The sequence below is a fragment of the Phoca vitulina genome, unplaced genomic scaffold (genome assembly GCF_004348235.1).
Source record: "Phoca vitulina isolate PV1807 unplaced genomic scaffold, GSC_HSeal_1.0 scaffold41, whole genome shotgun sequence".
In the NCBI taxonomy this organism is placed as follows: domain Eukaryota; kingdom Metazoa; phylum Chordata; class Mammalia; order Carnivora; family Phocidae; genus Phoca; species Phoca vitulina.
Window position 1 is genome coordinate 12546026 of NW_022589744.1, and position 19973 is coordinate 12565998.

Genomic DNA, 19973 nt, shown 5'->3' on the forward strand with positions numbered 1-19973 from the left:
GGGCACGGCCGACCCCTGATGCCTCCATCCCCATCACACGTCACCCGCAGCCTCCCCTGGCATCTTTCCATCATGGCCTTGTCACCTGGTTACCATAAACTTCTGGCAGTGTGCTCGGGGGACAGTGCACGCAGCGCCCCCCTCCCCAGCTTCTGATGGTGACGTGCAGAACATGAGCAAACAGAGCGCAAAGATGTCCAGGCTGGTACTTTTCCACCTGCTTGAACGGGCTCTAGGAGCCCGAGCTGTGACCCAGGGAGCTCATCCATCATGGCCCTTTGCCGTTGATGAGCCAGTGACCTTGTCAGAGCTCTTCACCTGCCCTGTCTGAGTCTGCTCTTCACATGGATCCTGAAGGGGCTCACTGGGAGGTCTCCTGGACCCCTTCCAGCGCAGCCGTCTGGACCACGAATCCAAGGGAGACGGGAATTCAGGGGAGGTGGGTGGCTGCTGTGGGGTCCCCAAAGAAAGGGGCGCTTTTCTACTCCCTGCCTGGCTCAGGGGCTCAGGACAGACTTACTGAATGGGCAAGCTAAATGCCTCCTCATCCCCTCAGAGGGGTGGGTTGTCAGGCCAAGCCGGGGCTCCTGGATGGTGGGCAGGGGGTCCCAGGCAAAGGAATTTACCCTGGCAGCTGTGACCAGGTCTGCTAGGCTCCAGAGAGTTGACCCAAAGGCTCTGGCACTGGGTCACCAGAGGAAAACCGTTGTGTACATGATCTGGCAGGTAGGCTGACCTTGTGGGGCAGGGCTGGGCATCTCCGTGGGCCACGAGCCAGTCAGCAGAGCGGAATTATGTCTTCTGAGGCAGGGCTTTCTGCTCCAAACACTGAAGCTGCACTAAGGACAATAGCAAGCATTTATGGCAATTTGCGAACGCTAGATAAAGGTGCCCCCTCTGGGTGGACACAGCCCTGCAGGGAACACATTTATGCAAATTAACAAAAGGTGCTCTTTCTACCCGGCGGGTAGCCCAGGCCAGGGGCACAGCTTGGCAAGCTAGCCCAGGCTGGATCTCGGTCCTACTTCCTCTCACTGGAGTCTCTTGTGCAGTGAGAAACCTACACAACTGGACATGACCACCCCGTTCACTTGCTTTCCAAGTCTGCCAGCGCTCATGTGCCAACCTTGAGTTCCTTTACAGTGCCCCTCCCCCATGTTTATCCTGGGCTATAAGAACTGAGGGGGCTCCAGGTGCCCCAGATGCAAGGCTGGTTGGGAAGGTGGGTTTCTGCTGCCTGTGGGTCCCTCTTGGGGCTCAGACTCTGAAGGACTCTTCTCTCAGTAATTTAGGGGTGCCGCCAGGCCGGGGGAACTGCCCACTCACCATGCCCCTGCCTTTCGACCTCATCTACACTGACTACCACGGCCTGCAGCAGATGAAGCAGCACATGGGACTGTCCTTCAAGAAGTACCGGTAAGAGCGTGCAGGCGGGTGGTGCCCCACCCCGTGCCCCAGAGGAGGCCTCCCCTCGCCCCCTGCCGGCTAGTCCCCAGGGTGGGGGAACCGCCTTGTCCTGGGTCCTGTGGTGGGGGGAAGGCTCGCTCTTCCTCTGTTTCCCCCTCCCCCATTACTCTGGGCTCTGCCTCCCGGCTAACTCAGAGTGGGAGTCACTTCAGTGCCTCTCTGCTGCAGGGCAGCCTGGGGTGGGGCTCAGAGGTTATCTGGATGGGGGGGTGCAGGAGAATGGCAGGGGGAAAGGAATGGGACACTCAACTGGGGTGTGACCTCAGCTTGGGGGGGCTCAGCACCCCTCCTCCTCCCTCCCTCCACCCCACCTCCCTGGGTCTGGAGGAAGGCCAGTGCCATCTCTCCCAGTCTCTGCAGCCAGCAGGATACGGGGTTTAATTTAGCACAGAGAGCCCTGCTATTTATTACATTTGCTCCAGTCCCATTGACTATCCCACATGATTTTATTAGGAAAAAAAAGTGACAGGCGGTGTTATTGCTTTTATTATTAATGCGGGTTCTTCATGCACTCGGTGCCTCCGCCTCCCGCCCCCTGCCCCTTCTCTGGGGGAATAGTGCCAACCTCAGCAGTCTGTGGACTTCTGGGTCACCGGGAAGGATGTGGGGTGAGGAGGGAGCTCCTTGGGGGGCGCTGTCTGAGTCTCCGCCGTTTCCTTCAGGTGCCCACGCCCCGGGGGGTGGGACGGATGGAGGGGGAGGTTTTGAGGCGGCGACAGAGCCTCTGCCCAGCTGGGAGGTGCATCTAAGGTGGCCAAGCTTGCTTTGCAGAAGACACTTCAAAGCACTGCCTTCCCAAAGATGGGCCTGTGGCAGTGGTGGGTCCCCCAGGGCCCCGCCCTTCTGCATCGCAGCCCAGATAGGCCAGCGGCATCCTGGGGGTGTCGGGGGGCTGTGAACACAAATTACTGCTGCTGCCTGCTCAGGAAAGTGCAAATCCTACAGGGGGGAGGGACCCCCACTCCAGGCAGTGCTCCCCCTCCTAGGCTCCCTTGGGGCCCCCATAGTAACTAAGTTTCTGAGCGAGTGGCCCATGGTTCAGGCATAGCCACACAACCCCGAGACAGCTGGGCTGTTGTCATCCTCACTTGACAGATGGTGAAGCTGACCCAGAGAGGTTAAGGCCCTTGCCTGTGGTCACACAGCTAGGTAATGTCTGGGCCCCAGCTCTGACCACACACTGCCGTGCCTGGCCCGTGGCTGGTGCCAGCACCCAAGCTGGGGCAACCCAGCCCAGAGAGACACGAGAGGTTGCTGACCCTGGTTCCTTGTACCCCCACCCCCGGGGCGGGGAGCAGGTGCCGAATCCGGGTCATTGACACCTTCGGGACAGAACCCGCATACAACCATGAGGAGTACGCCACGCTGCACGGCTACCGGACCAACTGGGGCTACTGGAACCTCAACCCCAAGCAGTTCATGACCATGTTCCGTGAGTGTCCCAGCCGCAGGACACGGGTGGGGTCAGGGGCAGATGGGGCCTCCTCATGGTTCGCAGGGGTGCATGCGAGGAGGCAGGGTCTCGTCCCTCCCTGGCTTTCCTTTCCGGGCTGGTGTGGGAGTGGGGCAGGCCCAGGCACCTGCCCGCTCCAGGAAAACCTGGTTTGCCCTTCGAGAATGTATGAGCCAGAGAGGAAGTCTCTTGTGGTGTCTGGGGAGCAGACTGGGTGGGGCTTCCAGCCTGGCTTAGGAGAAATGTGGCGACCTTTCCAACACGGAGGACGTGGCCTTTGCCTCCAGCATCACACGCCGCTCTCAGAGAGCTGCTGAGCGCACATTCCAGAACAAAGAGGATTCAGTGATCTTGTAGAAAGAGAGGCCAGAAGTACACTGGAGAACTTTAGGGGGTGACAAAGGGGCAGGACAGGCAGGCTCTTCTCAGTGGAGGGAACAGATGAAGTGAAGACAGATGTGGAAAGAACTGGAAGGTTCTGGAAATGCACAAGCTCCAGTAGGCTCCAACATTGGGGATAATGGGAAGTGAGGCTGGGGGCTGGAGCCCCTGTGGAAACCTTCTGACGATGGGCGTCAGGCAAGGAATGCCATTTAGAGCTGAGCTTTAGCTATTTTTAATGAGACTCTAAAATATATATATTCACTGACTTGCGCCCTTACGTGCAGTGTGCTGAAAATAATTTGATCCTTTCTTGACAACTAAGGGTCAATTCTCGCTCTCTCTGTGGAGCAAGAGCCTGCCCTTTGGGGACGGCAGAGGTGTGCGGAGCCAGGTGCCCTTGCTAAATGGCCCCTTCTCCTGTCACTGTTTGATGTGGTGCTTTTTCTCCTCGTTGGGAGGCTATCATCTGTCACATCTAATTGTCGTCAGTGTATCTGCCTCCAGCAGCATCTTGCACATCTGATTTGTGGCTCTTTGAAGGCTTTGGGTCAGAAAGCCAGATAAGCACCTTTTGTTAGGATGTATCTAAGAGCCAACTGAGCAGGGTCCTGAGGAACTTGCTCAGAAGTAAAGTATCTGGTCTTTATTTAGCCTGTCAAATTAGTGTACCTCTTTGGTCCTTTTTTGTCTTACTCTCCAGGTTCTAGGAAGTATTAGAGGCAGATGCAATTTCTAGACACATAAGTAATGGCTTGATTGGATTCCAGAAGGTTGGGGAGGTAGGCAGGTTCTTCGGAGCCCAGAGGAGGGGACTGAGGCCCAGAGGACTGAGGTCACACGGCTCTCTGGGACCGGACTGTGGAGGGAAGGAGGTGGGGGTCGTGGTGGGGATGCCCCAGGCTGCGGGAGCAGCATCCATGGTAGCAGAGAGCAGAGGTGGGCACAGAGCTTGGGCAGTTAGCTCACTTGTAAGGGAAGCATCAAGCTCTGAGGCTGGCAGGAGGGACATGGAGGATCTGGGGGCGGGGGGGGCACCTGTTGCTGAATTTATGCCAAATACCGTAATTCAAGAATCACTGTAGATTCCTGAGCCTGGGAATGTCATGGAGAAAAAGGTTTTTTTTGTTTGTTTGTTTTTTAAGATTTTATTTATCTATTTGAGAGGCGGGGGGAGGAGCAGAGAGAGAGGGACAAAGAGACTCCATGCTGAGCGTGGAACCCGATGTGGGACTCGATCGCACGACCCCGAGATCACAACCCGAGCCGAAATCAAGAGTCGGATGCCCAACCGACTGAGCCACGCAGGCGCCCCAAGAGAAAGGTTTTTGAGGCACATTATTCTGGGAGATTGCAGATGGCCAAAGGGGCAGTGGTAGAGGAGGGAGAAGCAGGAGAGGGGTAAGAGGCTTCTGCAATAATCTGCACTGAGAAAATGAGCCTTACATGGGGTAGGGCCCACTGGATGTGGAGTTCCAAACCTGGCAAACTCCTACTCATCCTCTAAAACCCCAACCCAGATATCTCCTTTATTTACTGCCACTTTCACCGATTCCCTCATCTCCTGTTGCTCCTTCACCTCTGTTTTTATACCTTTTAAATCCAATTCTATAAAGGTGTATGTTGAAGTATATTAGAGTTATTTGCTTATACATTTATTCCTCCCTGATAGATTATGAACCACTCAAAAGGGGGCCACTGATTGATTTATCCTTATCTCCCTGGAGCCTATCAAGGTACTCAGAAAGTGTTAATTGATTGAATAAATTAAAGAAACAGAACAATAAAGGAAGAGAGAGGCTTGCCAGTTTTAATGATATATCAAGTCCAGGAAGGAATTCATGAGCAGACCTATTTCCCCATCTAGCCAGGTGGTTTCCCCAGTGAGCTAAGTGGGAGGGTGGCTGCCTCTTCCAGCCTCACCTTTGCCCAGAGAGCTGGGAGCTCTTTCCTTGATGGTCCCTGTTATTTTAATTGATTGGATATTTCCCTGTCCCACACCCACTAGTTTAGTTAACTGGGCAGAGTTGGTAGAATGAGGGATTCTTCAGCTCGGTGAATAGGGAGGCCTTGGCAAGCAGGAGAGAAGCCTGGGGTGGCAGCCCCAGCGGGAGCCAGCAGGGAGGGAGAGAAGGGGGCTGGGCAGGCAAACAGGTGAGGGAGGGTCGGGTCTGCCCTCCTGGGGCCACTCCCCAGCCTGGGCAGAGCCTCCTGAAACAGGAGAGCTGCCCACACCCTGACAATCAGAAGTAACGCCAGGTCTCCAGGCCCTCCTTATGCTCCTGAAGCTCTAGAAGAATGATCATTTTGTTTTGTGGTCAGCAAAGGCCCATCCTTACAGTTGGTCTTTCAGACCCAAGAATCCGTGAGCTTCCTGGGGCACTTAGGCAGGAAACCTTCATTTCTCCTACGATGTTCCAGACATTGATGATGACTTTTTGTGGGTGGAAATACTGTGTTAAATCTATGCATTTGATTGAGGTATATACATCTCAAGTTCAGAAATGCGAAAATGTGAAAACATGCGTCTGAAATAAGGGATTGGGTATTTGGCATCAGGGCTGTTCTGGGAAATCAAGGACATGTGGCCTCTGCCAGCCTACTCAGCACAGCTTCCCCGACCCAGGAGGGCAGAGTAGATTTCACTGGGTTCAACATTCTCTTCAAGGTCCTGTACACAGATGGGAGGGACCCTGTGCCTTGCAAACCTACGGCAGGTGTATGGTGGCAGACAGAGCTAATTAGCATGGCTGAGGAATAGGAGGACGAGCTAAGACACATTCCCTGCTCCCTGTGCGCTGGGTTCTGGGGACAATTGAGTAGGTCTTGCCAGTTTTAACGATAGGCCAAGTCCAGGAAGGAATTCATGAGCAGACCTGCTTCCCCATCTAGCCAGTGTGAGCTATACTGTAGCAGAGATAGAACCACAGGGGTGGAGCCACAGAGGGAGGGCACCGGACCCCATGCAGAGAATTTTCTCATCCAAGGAAAGGGAGGAGAGCACTCCAGGCAGAGGGAACAGCAGGGGCAAAAACTTGGAGACAGGAAAGGAAGGATGTGTCCACGCATTCATGAGCCGGTGCGCCAGGCTCTCCCAGGTGCTGGGGACACAGAAGTGAGCGAATCAGAGGCCCTGCCCTCATGGGCTTATATTCTGACACCAATAAACGATCAATTAGATATGTAATATCATGTCTGGTCACTGAGTGCAGGTAAGGGGCAGAGAGTGACCAGGGCCAGGGAGGACCTCTTGGCAGGACCCTGGAAGCAAAGCGTGTCCGCAGAGGGAGTGTACCCAGCAGGGTCTCAGGAGGGAGTAAGAGAAGCTGTCAAGGGGGCAGTGGGGGCAGATCCTGTAGACTGTTGTAGGGACCTTGGTTTTTGGGGCCACTGCAAGCTTTTGTGCAGAGGAATCTGGTCTGACCTAATTTTTAAAGGATTGCTCAGGAGAAAAGGCAAGGCCAAGAGAATGGCAGAAATGGGGGCAGGCAGCAAGTCACAGGGGCCCAGGACAGAGAGGGTGGTCCCGGGCTGGGGCCGCCGTGATGGAGGAAATCCCACCGGGGTAACAGGCTCTGCTGATGGGTGTTGGCGGTGAGAGAAAGGGGAGGAGCCAAAGCCTTGGGCCAGAGCCAACTGGGGAGGGAGGACTCTGACCAGGGAGGGAGGACTCTGACCGGAGCAGGGTCCTGACTGTGCCTGTTTGCAAACAAGCAAGGGGACCAGGCCTTCCCTCTGCTCCAGGCTTTGTGACAGTCTTTGGGAGAAGGAGACGCCCGGGGCTGGGACACTGATGGGTTCTCTTCCCCCTCCTCCACCAGCCCCCTGTCCCCATCCCTGTCAAACGGGGCCCCCTCCGAGGGGGCCAGTCCAGGTAGACCCGGGGTGTGGTGCGGGCTGGGTAGCAGCCCCCGTCCTGACCCTGTGGTCTCGCTGTAGCTCACACCCCGGACAACTCCTTCATGGGTTTCGTGTCCGAGGAGCTCAACGAGACGGAGAAGCAGCTCATCAAAGGCAGCAAGGCCAGTAACATGGCCGTGGTGTACGGCAAGGAAGCGAGTATCTGGAAGGTAAGCAAAGCCTCCCGGGGACTCCCACCTCTAGGATTTGGCTCTGTCCACCACCCCTGGCTCCGGATGCTGAAATGTCCCCCAATGATGAGTCAGAAAAGAGAGGTCCCTAACTGTCACTGAAAATACCCAGCCTGGGGGCTGCTCACCTGCCCCCGCAGTGCCCCACTCTGCAACAAACCCAGATGTCCTTTATCAAGGACTGTGACCTAACCCGCCACCCTCCCTAGGACCGCATCGATAAACACTGTGAGCCTGGCAAGGGGGCTTAGGCTAGATTGGGGCCTCTGAGTCATGGGAGGCAGTGCAGAAGGCAGGAGAGGCTAAGGATTAGAACCCCATCCTCAGGGCGGGGTCCCTGGAGAAGTGGTCCCAGTGCGGGAGGTTGTGTGCTCGCTGCTCACTGACCTGTTCTCTCTCCTCTTTTCTCTGTGCCCTCCTGGCAATGAGGCAGCTCCAGGTAGGGTGCCTGCTCACCATGCGCTCCTCCTGCTCCCCTCTGCTCTCAGTAGGGTGTCCCCGGGGATGCTCTCGAGTCCCTTGACCCCGCAGGGTGCAGGGGGAGGGATGGGAGGTCATTCTCGTGTGATGCGAAAGGAGCAGGCTGCCATGGGAGCCCAGGGTGCTGGGGAAGGGGGTGGCATGGAGTGCGTCTGCTTTTACCAGAAAACACTGCTAAGGAACTGCCCCGAGAGAATGAGAGGTTGTGAAGTCTGGGAAGAGAAAGCCTTTCTCTCTAGCTCAGGCACCTCTGTGATAGCCGGGAGCAACGCTGTTCTGCAAGAGACCTCAGAGAAGGTGCTTCCAAAAAAAGACATCTTCGCTCTGGTCTTTGCGACTGGAGGAAGTCGGAGGTGGCCCGATGAAGAGGCTGAGGGGCGCATCCTGGGACCGATGCAGCCCAGAGTTCAGGGGACCGGGTGGCAGAGAAGTGGAAGGGGCTGGATGACGGAGGTCCTCATGGGGGCAGCAGCTGGGATCCGGGCGAGCGTTTGGGTGAATTTTGTGCCGAGGAGGCTTGTTTTGTTCTGGGTCCCCAGAAAGCAGGCCTTGAGGCTCAGGCCTGGGTGCTATTTTATGAGAGCGTGTGGCCCAGGGGGCAGGAGTGGGGGACGGGAGAGAGGCAGACCCACCCTTGCCACTGGAAGAAACAGGCCAGACATCAGAAGGGCCATCTGGGGGGGATTTGGGGTGCTTTTTGTTCAGCAGGTGAAACTAGCTCAGAGCTCTGGGTTTTTTCTCCTCAGCTTTACTGAGGTATAGTTGACAGGGGAAAATGATGTATTCTTAAGGTGGATGGCATGATGGTTCAATATACATATATATTGTGAACTGAGCACCATGATCAAGCTGCTTAACACAGCATCACTTCACATAGTCATCTGTGTGTGTGTGCGTGCGTGCGCGTGCATGCGTGTGTGTGGTGAGACCACTGAAGATCTGTTATTCTCTTGGCAAATTACAAGTGTACAATACAGTACCATTAACCACAATCACCATGCTGCTCATTAGATCCCTGAACTTACTCTTTGACCAACCTCTCCCCATTTTCGCACCCCGAGCCCCTGGTGACCACCGTTCTACTCTGTTTCTATGAGTTCCACTCTTTTAGATTCCACATATAAGTGGGATCGTGTCGTATTTGTCTTTTTCTAACTTAGTCTCAGTTAGCCTTTTAAAATGAAATAGAATATCAGAAGGAATATCAGAAGACCTTATATGTATTAAGAATAAATATTGTTTTTAAGATTTTATTTTTCTTATGTAATCTCTATACCCAACATGAGGCGTGAACTCAGAACCCCGAGATTGAGAGTTGCACACTCCACGAACTGAGCAAGCCAGGAGCCGCGAGAATAAATATTGTTTTGTGAAACTTAAAGTTTAGATATATGCATGTATGCACAGACACATGCCTATGTGGGTATGTACACGCATACACATGCCTACACACATACATACATGCATACATATAAACATGTGTATGGGTAAAAAAAGGTTGCCGAACAGTATATGTAACATGAACCCATTTGTGCATGTGTTTTAAAGAAAATGTAAATACGATTTGAATGCATAAAAGGTCTGAGAAGGTACACAAGAAACTGTCCACAACAGCGGCCTCCAGTGATGGGATAAGGAAGCTGATGTTGATGGGGGCGTGGAAGCATTCTTTCCACACTTTACTTTCTCGGTTTGATTTTTCTTCTGTGAGCCTATTTAGTTTTACACTATGTAGTCCTTTTACATTTAGTGTGATATCTGATGTATTTGGCTTGGAATCTACCATTTCACTAGCTGATCTCTATTTCTTTTTCTTGCCTGTTCCGTGTTCATTTCCCTCTTATGCCTTCTTTCACACTGATCTGTACTTTGAAATTCACCCCCTGATAGCTGACTCATTATACTGTCTCCTAGTCTTGTAGTGGCCGCAATAAAGATGACACCATGCATCCTTGACTTATCAAAGTCTCGTATAAATCAATACCTTTCCCTTTTATTGGACAATAAAAGAACCTTAAAATGCTTTAATTACCTACCCCCAGCTTGTGTAATCTCATTTTATTTTGATTTCCCGAGAATGCCCTTACTTCACCCTTATTCTTAGTGGATATTTTGCTGTGTACAGAATTCTAGCTTGGCTGTTACTTTCTTTCAGTGTTCTGAAAAGACTCTATTGTCTTCTGGCTTCTGGGAGCCTTGTTGTTCCTTTAAAGGTAATTTGTCTTCTTTCCCTGCTCACTTTTAAGACCTCTGTGTGTTTAGTTTTCAGTAGACTTACTATGATGTGCCTCCGAGTGGTTTTCTCTGGACTTATCCTACATGGTGTTTGTAGATCTTTTTGAATCTGTGGTTTGATCTGTCATTAGTCTTAGAAAATTTTCAGTTAGTATCTCTCTAAGTATTGCTTCTGCTCCAGTCTCTCTCCTGTGCTTCTCGGACTCTATTTCTGCATATGTTAGACTCCAACATATCCCCTTGTCTCTTACATTCTTTTCTGTGATTTCCACCCTTCCTCTGTGCTTCAGTCTGGATGTTTTCTTTTGTTCTTTCACTAAATGAATTCTCTCTTCAGCTGGGTCCAATCTGCTGTGAAACCTGTCCATTCAGTTCTTAATTTCAGCCACTAGAGTTCTTACTTCGAGCACTTCCATTTGGTTTCAAACCTTATCTTCTATTTCCTTGACTACATTCAGCAGATTTATCTTGAAGTCTGTATCTGGTAATTCCATCTTCTAGATCTCCTACGGGTCTGTTTTTATTGTCTGTGTCTCTTGGGTGTTTTTTTTTTTTTAAGATTTATTTATTTATTAGAGAGCGTGCGAGCAAGCTCGGTGAAGAGCAGAGAGAGAGGAAGAGAGAATCCACAAGCAGAGTCCCTGCTGAGTGCGGAGCCTGACATAGGGCTCAATCTCCCGACCCCGAGATCATGACCTGAGCAGAAACCAAGAGTCAGCTACTCAACCAACTGAGCCATCCAAGCACCCCTTTGTCTCTTGGGTTTTAATCATATTGTTATGTACCTGATTTTTCTAAAAATCAAGGTGTTTAAATTTTTTCTTTAAAAATCTATTTTTAACAGGCTTTACTGGGGTATAATTGACATGCAGTATACTACACATGTTTCAAATATATAATTTTCTAAGTTCTGACATATATATTTACCTGTGAAGCCATCTCCACAGTCAGGATGATGCATCCACCGTGCCCAGGTTCCCTTCTTCCCACCTCTCTCCTCCTCCCTGCCAGACAGCCCATGATCTGCTTTATGTCACCACAGATTAGTCTTCATTTTCTATAATTTTATATAAATGGACTCATGGTTTATACTTATTTTTTTTGTCTGGATTTTCTCAGAGTATAATTATTTCAAGATTCATCCATGTCATTGCACATATCAATTGTTGATTCCTTTTTATGGCTGAATAGTTATTCCATTGCATGGAATTCCATTGTATTCCACCACGCCTTTTTTATCTGTTCACCTGTTAGTGGACATTGGGGTTGTTACCAGTATTTGGCCATTACAAATAAAGCTGTTATGAACATTCATGTACAAACATTTGTACAGACATATGCTTTCATTTCTCTTGGGTAAATACCTAGGCATGGAATGGCTGGATCATATGGTAGAACTAGGTTTAACATTTTAGGAAAAGTGGTCGTACTATTTTATGATTCTACCAGCGATGTATGAGAGTTCCAGTTCCATTACAAAGTTATCAATACTTGCATGGTCCGTCTTTTCGACTTGAGCCATCCTACGGATGTGCAATGGTATCTTAGGGTTTCAACTTGTAGTTCCCTATGACTAATGATGGCGAAGATATTTTTGTGTGCTTATTTGTCTTCTCAATATCTTTTTTGGGGTAAAGTGTCTTTGCAGAATGTTTGCCCATTTAAAGAATTGGGTTGTTTGTTTTCTTATTATTGAGTTGTTAGAGTTTTGTACACATTCTGAATATCAGTCTTTTATCAAATATATGCTTGGCAAATATTTTCTCTCTGTGGCTTGTCTTTCTCTTAGTAGCATTGTTCAAAGAGCAAAGTTCTTCATTTTAATGAAGTCCGGTGTTTTATGGATTATGCTTCTGGTGTCGTATCTAAGAAATCTTTGCCTGACGCAAGGTCACTAAGGATTTTTCTCCTGTGCTTTCTTCTGTAAGTTTTATAGTATTACATTTAAATCTATGGTCCATTGTGAATTAACTTTTATATATGATATGAAGTACAGATTGAAGTTGTAATTCTTTCCCTTTTTTGCATGTGGATATGCAACGTTCCGTGGCTGTCTGTTGAAAAAACTATCCTTTCTCCACCGAAATGTCTTTGCACCTTTGTCAAAAATCAATTGACCATGCGTGTGTGGGTCTATTTCTGGACTCTGTTCTATTGCATTGATCTGTCTTTCTGGATGCCAATAGCACACCGCCTTGATTACTGTAGTTTTACCATAAGTCTTGAAATCAGGTAATATAAATCTGTCTGCTTTCTTCTTTTTCAAAGTTGTTTCTTCTAAGCCTGCTGGGGTTTTGATTGGGATTTCATTGTTTTTTGTTTTGTTTTGGAGTTCTGGAAAATGAATATAAAAAATTGTAAAAATAGTTTTGGGATGATGCCCTCTTCTTCCAGAGAGGATTTTACTTTTACTCTTAGCTTGTGGTTGGGGCTCCAGCAATCTTGGATTACCTTAATCAATGATAGGATTTGAGACCATTTAAAATGGATTCAGCCCCTGGGGCGACTGGGTGGCTCCATCAGTCAAGCATCTGTCTCTTGGTTTTAGCTGAGGTCCTGTTCTCAGGGTCCTGGGATCCAGCCCCGTGTCAGGCTCTGTGCTCAGTGCGGAGTCTGCTTGAGATTCTCTCTCCCTCTGCCCCTCCTGCTTGTGCTCTCACTCACTCTCTCTCTAAAATAAATAGATAAAACTTAAAAAAAAGACACCCCCTCCCACACACACAAAAACACGGACTCAGCCTCTGCAGGGGCTTCTCTAAGTCTGGCCCACCTTTTTCCTCCAGCGTGTAATTCCTCAGAGTTCCAACCCCCAGTGTGGAGTTTCTATCAGGGTCCCCCCTTGGCAGACCCTGAACTCTCACTTGTCCTCTGCTGTACAAGGCGACCAGAAGCTCTGCTCAGTTTCCTTGATGCTGACCCTGGAATCGGCAGGTGCCCCTGGGGGGACGCTGACCCCAGCACCGGCCTCCACGATCTCCTTCCCTTCTTCCAGATCTTGGCCTTCTAATTCTGCATGCTTTGTTAGATTTTCACTACCTTCACAGAAATTTTTATATTTCCCTGTCTTTCCTGGTTGTTCTCAGAGGCAGGGCTGATGTGCATTACCCAGGACACTGTTACCCAAAGAGGAAGGCCTCCTTATGAAAAGTTATGCCGTTGGAGTTTCAAAATGTGAATTGTTAATTATTTTGATGTCCATTGATAATATTCTTCAAGAGCTGTGGTTTACAGACTGAACCTGGGCCAGAGCTCCTTGTTGTCCGACCTCATGGCTAGCCAGCAGGACGTGGAGAACCTGGCTGCTTTTCTTCTGACCTGTTAGCCTGCTGGGGACTAGCCCTCCCTGAAAAAAACCGCTCCCTGCCCCAGCCTTCTCTGTGATCTTGAAGTTCCTTTCTTGTCAGCGTATCCCTTCCTCTCTTCTGTGAGTCTCAAAAGCCCCCAAGAGGTAGAACCCAGTGGCAGACCCCATGCTTACCCCTAATGAGGTCCTACACTGACCACAGCTCCTGGCTCAGGGCTCTGGCCATGGGGTCAGACGGGTGCCCAGGGGCAGAGCCGTTATCTATTCATCTATGCTCTGTCTCCCATTGTCCCCTTCCCCTGAGGCTGGGCCTGTTTCCAGCTCCCTTGGGCTGGGCAGAAAGCAGAGCCTGGATGTGGGACTGGAGTCTGGAGGGGCTGAGCCTTTGCTAGTTTGGGGGCTTTCGCTCACAGGTGTCCTCCTTAAAGACAAGGGCTCTGTCTTGTCCCAGCTGTGCTCCCAGCAGTGAGCTCAGTGCCAACACATAGCAAGTGCTCAATCAAAATGTGCTACATGGATGGAGGGAAGGGGAGAGAGAGCGAGAAGGGATGAGTGGATAGATGGAAGGAGGGGATGAATGGACAGATGGATGGAGGGGTGGACACACATATGTATGGAAGGGTGGAGGGATGGATGGATGGATGGATGAGATGATCTCGGCCCCCCAGCTCCTCAGGTGGCCTTGGAGATCACCAGCGGTTCAGGGAGGCAGAGCAACTTCATTTGGATGCATTTAAATGTGGGAATGGGGATAGGCATTCTTTGCAAAGAAATCAGTTCCATGGCTAAAAATAGTCTAGTCCAACCTCTGCAAGTCACAGATGAAGAAAATGAGGACCAGAGAGGGGAGGGGCCTTGCCCAGGGTCACACAGCTGGTTGAAGGCCAACCTAAGACCGGCCCCACATTTTCTGACTTCCAGACCAGGGGTGTTTCCACGGACAGCTCTGCCTTCCACAGTTGGGGCGAGGCTCCCATCTGCACCCCCTCCTCTTCCAGGGGAAGGAGAAGTTCCTGGGTGTCCTGAACAAGTACATGGAGATCCACGGCACTGTGTACTATGAGAGCCGGCGGCCCCCTGAGGTCCCGGCCTTCGTGAAGAACCACGGCCTCTTGCCACAGCCCGAGTTCCAGCAGCTGCTACGCAAGGCCAAGGTGAGCCCCACGCCCTCACCGTCCGTCCTCACCCCAGCCTGGCCACAGATGCCGAGGAGGTCACCCTACGTGCCCCCAGGCCTGCCACCGTGGCTGATGGCCCCTTCCACGTGTAGACCTGCCCCAGCACGCTCTGCTACCTTGAACCTCACGTCCAGGCCTCCTGGGGCCGGGGCAAAGCTCGGGGCAGAGCTGGGGGTGCTCACCCAGGAGGGACCTGGGCAGGGCCAGCAAAGCGAGGCTCAGCAGTGGGGAAGAGGAAGCGGGCTTCCCTCCTCACCCCTCAGTACCAGGGCAGTCCCGCGGACTGGGTGGTCTTTCCTGCGCCGGCTGCCCCGCCCCCGTGAATGTCCCAGCCCTGGCTTCCTGGGGCTCTGGTGCCCAGCCTTCCCTGACCATTGTGCCACTTGCTTCCTCAGCTCTTCATAGGCTTCGGCTTCCCTTACGAGGGCCCCGCGCCCCTGGAGGCCATCGCCAACGGCTGCGTCTTCCTTCAGTCCCGCTTCAGCCCGCCCCACAGCTCGCTCAACCACGAGTTCTTCCGAGGCAAGCCCACCTCCAGAGAGGTGAGTGGGGAGAGTCTGAGATGGGGACCCCTGCAGTCCCTGGAAGAGGGAGACAGGCAGGGTGTGAAGGGACGGACAGGACAAGTGGGCGGGGGCGCCTCCCCTGAGCGCGGGCCGACCTGGCAGGCACAGGAAGAGGCTGCTGCTCTCTCCACCCGGCCAGGTGTTCTCCCAGCATCCCTACGCAGAGAACTTCATCGGCAAGCCCCACGTGTGGACTGTCGACTACAACAACTCAGAGGAGTTTGAAGCAGCCATCAAGGCCATCATGAAAACCCAGGTGAGGTTCAGATCCAGTCAAGACTCTGGGGGTCACTACTGGAAAAAGATGCCCCTCTTGGTGAACTCAGGCTCGCAGGCCTGGGTTGGCAAACTTGACCCCACTTACCACCTTGAGTATAGGGATGGGGGGACGGAGAGGCAGGGAAATACCTTTGTGCTATGAGCAACCTGTACAACCTTACATGGCAGCCCTGGATCCAGAATCATTTATTAAGCACCTTTGGAGGCTGAGCCCCATGAGCAGTCTTAGCACAGGCTAGGTGCTGAGTAAATGTTTCCAGGATTAGTGCATGGAGGCCCTTGGAACTCTGCTGTTCGTGTGTGTCTGTGGCCTTTTGACAGCATATCTCAAACTATACGTGGCATACACGTCATCTGGGGATCTTGTTAAAATGCAGGTTTGGATTCAGCAGGTCTGGGGTGGTGCCAGGCCTAGGGCCACCCTTTGAGTAGCAAGGGGAAAGAACTTTCTGGGTTTCCTTCAGCAGGTATGTGAGTGTGGGCGTATGCAGGTGCACACGTGCAAGTGGGGAGAGAGGGAGGAGGGGCTTGTGCAACTTATCTCCTCGGCAGGCCCCTTTGTGGCTTCTGATGGCGCCCTGAGCTCTTCTGGTTCCTTCATTTTGGTAAGGGGTCAGACCATGCAAATGGCACTCTGCTTGCCATGTTCCCTCTGGACCCGCCTCTGGCTGTAGCTTGGACATGAGGCTGAACAAAGATAACCAGCCCTGCGGGTGTCCCCTTCCTTGCCCAACCCCATGTTCTCGGAGTGTGTCCTCCCGGGGGGGAGGGGGGTGGAGTATGTACGCTCAGGGTGAATGTCGGGGTCTGGGGCAGACCTGGAGAGCCTTGCTCTCGGCAGGGCCACCGCAAGTGAGTGACGTGATAGGCTCCTTTTGCGAGGGAGAGCCACGCCCCGGGGGGCCGCAGCTGGCCAGCATGTCTGCTGCCCCAGGGGAGCTGGGGCCACTGCCAGGCTCAAGGGCAGAGACAGGCAGGGATGGACACAGGGGCACTTACCGCCTTAGCTTTGAGCCAGAGCCCTGGCCTGGTTGTCCTGACCCTGAGGCAGTCTGGCATTTTTTTTAATACCCCCCTGCGTTCACTATCACTCACTCCCACTCGGGACCCCCAGCCTTGGCCCCTGCCCCTGCAGATGCCCCCAGAAAATCCCTACTTACCTCTCCTCCCTTCCTCCACTGACCACACCCTCGGCCTTCCGTCCTTCTGTCTGGGGGTGTTTGCCTAGTGAAGTGCCCAGAAGAACGTTGTGTGGCATAGCCTCCACCCGTCTTTAGTTGTGACGGACGTGGCTGTGGCCAGGTTGACCTGCAGAGTGGCTGAGCCCCTGGACCCTCCCTGAGCGGAGGGGGGCGCCCTCCACTCCTTAAGCATCAGCTTGAGGAAATCTCTACTGTGAGTTCCTCCAGGTCACGGGCTATCTTAGAGTGGGTTCCTCCAGAGGGTCACCCCAAGGCACAAGCTATTTGGGATGTGATCTGAGGAAGGAGGGTCCTGGAGTGACAAAGTGAGACGCTGTGTTCTGGAGTAGGTCACCCTGGCCGGCGGCACCTGGCGTTCAGTGCTGGCGGGGACCTCTGACTGATGGGGTAGGTCACACCCCAGATTGTCCTCCCTGAGAATCAAGTAAACCCAGGGTGTTTATCCCCAGCTCTGTCCATCGCTGACTGAGGGCTGCAACTGGGGACCCTCACTGGGCTGAACAAGACAGTCCTTGGGTGAGGGGCTCTCCAAGTGGCCTCGGTACAGAAGAAAGAAGCCGCTGCCGACAGCTGACCAACCCCAGCCCCAAGTGGTGGCACAGCGCTCTACATCCCAGGGGGATGCTGCATTGGAAGGCCCCCCGTCAAGGCAGATGGCTACCCTGGAGGGGACCCCCACCCCACATCCTCCCCCTGCTCCTTCTCCCCTCCCCTTGAAGAGCAAGCCTCCAAGGCTTCTGTCCCAGGGGACAAGGACAGCGAGTGGAAAGGAGACCAGCAAGGCTTTTGCCCACCCCGAGGGCTCAGGTCTGGCCCAGTAGATCTTAGCCAGATCTGTTGCTGAGCTAAAGGAGCAAGATACCCGGTCCTGTGGGGAGCACGTTCCGGCCGCAGAACACAACAGGGCTGCCGAGGGGCCTGCAAGTGAGCGCGCCCATGCATTCTTGCGCTCTTTCTGGTCGGACATGTGAGAAATCGCTGCCCTGGGGATGGGCCTGGATGTCTGGGGTGGGAGGAAACTTAGTTTACATTGGTTTTCCTTTTGATTTGTTTTTTACATGCACATCTGTTTAATTTTGTTAATTAGTTAATTAGAAAATGACAATAACAAAAGGGTCAAGGAACCAAAGTTTTGCAAGTCTGCCAAGCTGAGACTTCCAGGTGGGCCCCAAACCTGACCACCCCGCTGCCTTCACCCCCTTCAGGGGTCCCACCGCTCCCCCCGGGCAGTTCACCCCTTTACCAAGAATCACCTGGGAGGTGGTTAAAATGTGGGTCCTGGGCCAGTCTTCTGATATTAAAGATTTTTTCTGAGAGAGAGAGAGAGCGAGAGAGCGAGCATGAGTGAGGGGGAGGGGCAGAGGGAGAAGCAGACTCCCCGCTGAGCAGGGAGCCCGATGTGGGTCTTGATCCCAGGACTCTGGGATCATGACCTGAGCCGAAGGCAGACGCTTAACCGACTGAGCCACCCAGGCGCCCCCCTTCCTGTCTTCTGATTCTAAAGGCCCAGGTGTGGCCTTGGCATCTGCATTTTCAACAAGCAGCCTGGGCCGCTTTCATAATCCTTTTTATTTTATTTTTTTAAAGATTTTATTTATTTGACAGAGAGAGACACAGCGAGAGAGGGAACACAAGCAGGGGGAGTGGGAGAGGGAGAAGCAGGCCTCCCGCGGAGCAGGGAGCCCGATGCGGGACTTGATCCCAGGACCCTGGGATCATGACCTGAGCTCAAGGCAGACACTTAACGACTGAGCCACCCAGGCGCCCCTCTCATAATCCTATTTTAGAGAACTGATTGAGGGCCACCGTCAGAGAACACAGCTTGTTCTGCAAGTCCTGGGGCCTTTCATGGGGAGAGGGAAGAAGAAAGATGAGGCATGGGGAGGAGCTGAGAGAGACCCGCTGTCCCCCACTCAGGGGTGGGTGGGTTTGCCATTGGTGCCTCTCTGTGGCGGGGGGCGGGGGGGAGGCCAGGCCAGCCCCTGCCCACCCCCTCCCTCCCGCACTCATGACCGTGCCGGACCTGCCGGTCCGTCGAGACTGGTTACTGTGCGCACCTGTGACTAGGCCTAATGACAGTCATTTCCAGGCAGGCTGGCTCCTCGGGCGGAGACTCACGGCAGGTGGGACGTGGCTGGCTGATGCGAGTTATCGTGCGACGTGGGTTTCAAAGCGCGGGGGGGAGTGACCATGGAGTAGGCAGAGTGACATTTGGAGGGGAACTCTCTCCTCTGGGGAGTTATCTATAACCAGGGCTGGAAGTCGTGTACCCCAGGGGTGTCCAGGGCCCTGCGGGGCAGCAGCTGGTTGCCGGCACTGCTGTGACTGTCGGCCGAGGTCAGGACCCAGAGGTGCACAGGGCAGGGCTGGGAAGGCTGCCCGGTGGCTGGGCTGTGCGGTGGTGGCCTGTGCAGGACCTGGGCTTCTCTGGGGATCCAGAACTGCGCCTGGATTAAGAATGGCCGCTCACAGTGGGAACTGGGGAAAGGCCACCCGGGTGCGCTCTTGTCCCGAGAAACTTCTGGGGGCCTGAACCCATTTCAAGGGGAGCAGAGCCTGAGGGTCAGGGATGCCCCTAGGCAGGGGGCCCAGGATGGGCGTCCAGCCCTTCGAGGTGGGGTCTGCAGGAAGCAGGACCCGCCCGGCACACCTGAGGGGGCCTCTGATGCTGCCCAGCTCTGATGAGGGGGCGGGAGGCCACTCCCATGTGGGCACGAGGGTTAGATCACACAGCCCGGGCTGCTGGCTGGAAAAGAGCGTGAGTCGGAATCGGGCTGGGCCAGGCGGGTGCCCATCCCCACACATACAACATGCACACACACACGTCTGCACACACACACACAGCATATACACACACAATACACGGATACACGCGTACACACACAGACACACACACACACAACACGCCACACACGTGCACACAGGCACACACAACACACACACGTGCACACAGGCACACACAACACACACACACACGTACGCACACACACGCCCTGGGGAGAAGGGGGGCGAAGGCCCAGCCTGAGTCTGGGGCGGGTCACCCCCATGTCCCTGTCCAGCACGGGTTTCCTCCGGGGCGGCTGTGTGCTGGACGGGGTAAACGGGGAGAGATTGGTCAGGTGAGAAGAGCGCAGAGGTGGTGGGGTACCCACTTACAGGAGGTGGACACCCCGTTTCATGCTTCTCCCTATTCCCCGTGCTCCTCAGTCCCCAGCTCCTCGGCCCCCCTGCCCCCAGCCACCCAGTGCAGGCTGCCTCGTACCCATTAGCTGCTTAGACGGACGGTCTGGCCTCCGCCGGGGACACGTGTCTTGGGTCCTTCCCAGGTGCCTGGCCT

At 53.3% G+C, this 19973-nt stretch overlaps 1 protein-coding gene across 2 annotated transcripts in view; it reads left to right on the plus strand.

Annotated features, from left to right (window-relative positions):
* Positions 1-19973, plus strand: part of MGAT5B (alpha-1,6-mannosylglycoprotein 6-beta-N-acetylglucosaminyltransferase B) — a 68863-nt gene that overhangs the window by 44113 nt on the left and 4777 nt on the right. The window contains exons 9-15 of one of the 2 annotated variants that reach the window (XM_032429410.1): positions 1285-1416; positions 2766-2899; positions 7241-7371; positions 7826-7831; positions 14410-14565; positions 14985-15131; positions 15295-15411. In XM_032429410.1, the coding sequence (XP_032285301.1) occupies positions 1285-1416; positions 2766-2899; positions 7241-7371; positions 7826-7831; positions 14410-14565; positions 14985-15131; positions 15295-15411 (823 nt within the window). The remainder of the gene's footprint in view (positions 1-1284; positions 1417-2765; positions 2900-7240; positions 7372-7825; positions 7832-14409; positions 14566-14984; positions 15132-15294; positions 15412-19973) is intronic. The other variant, XM_032429411.1, reaches the window with a different exon arrangement.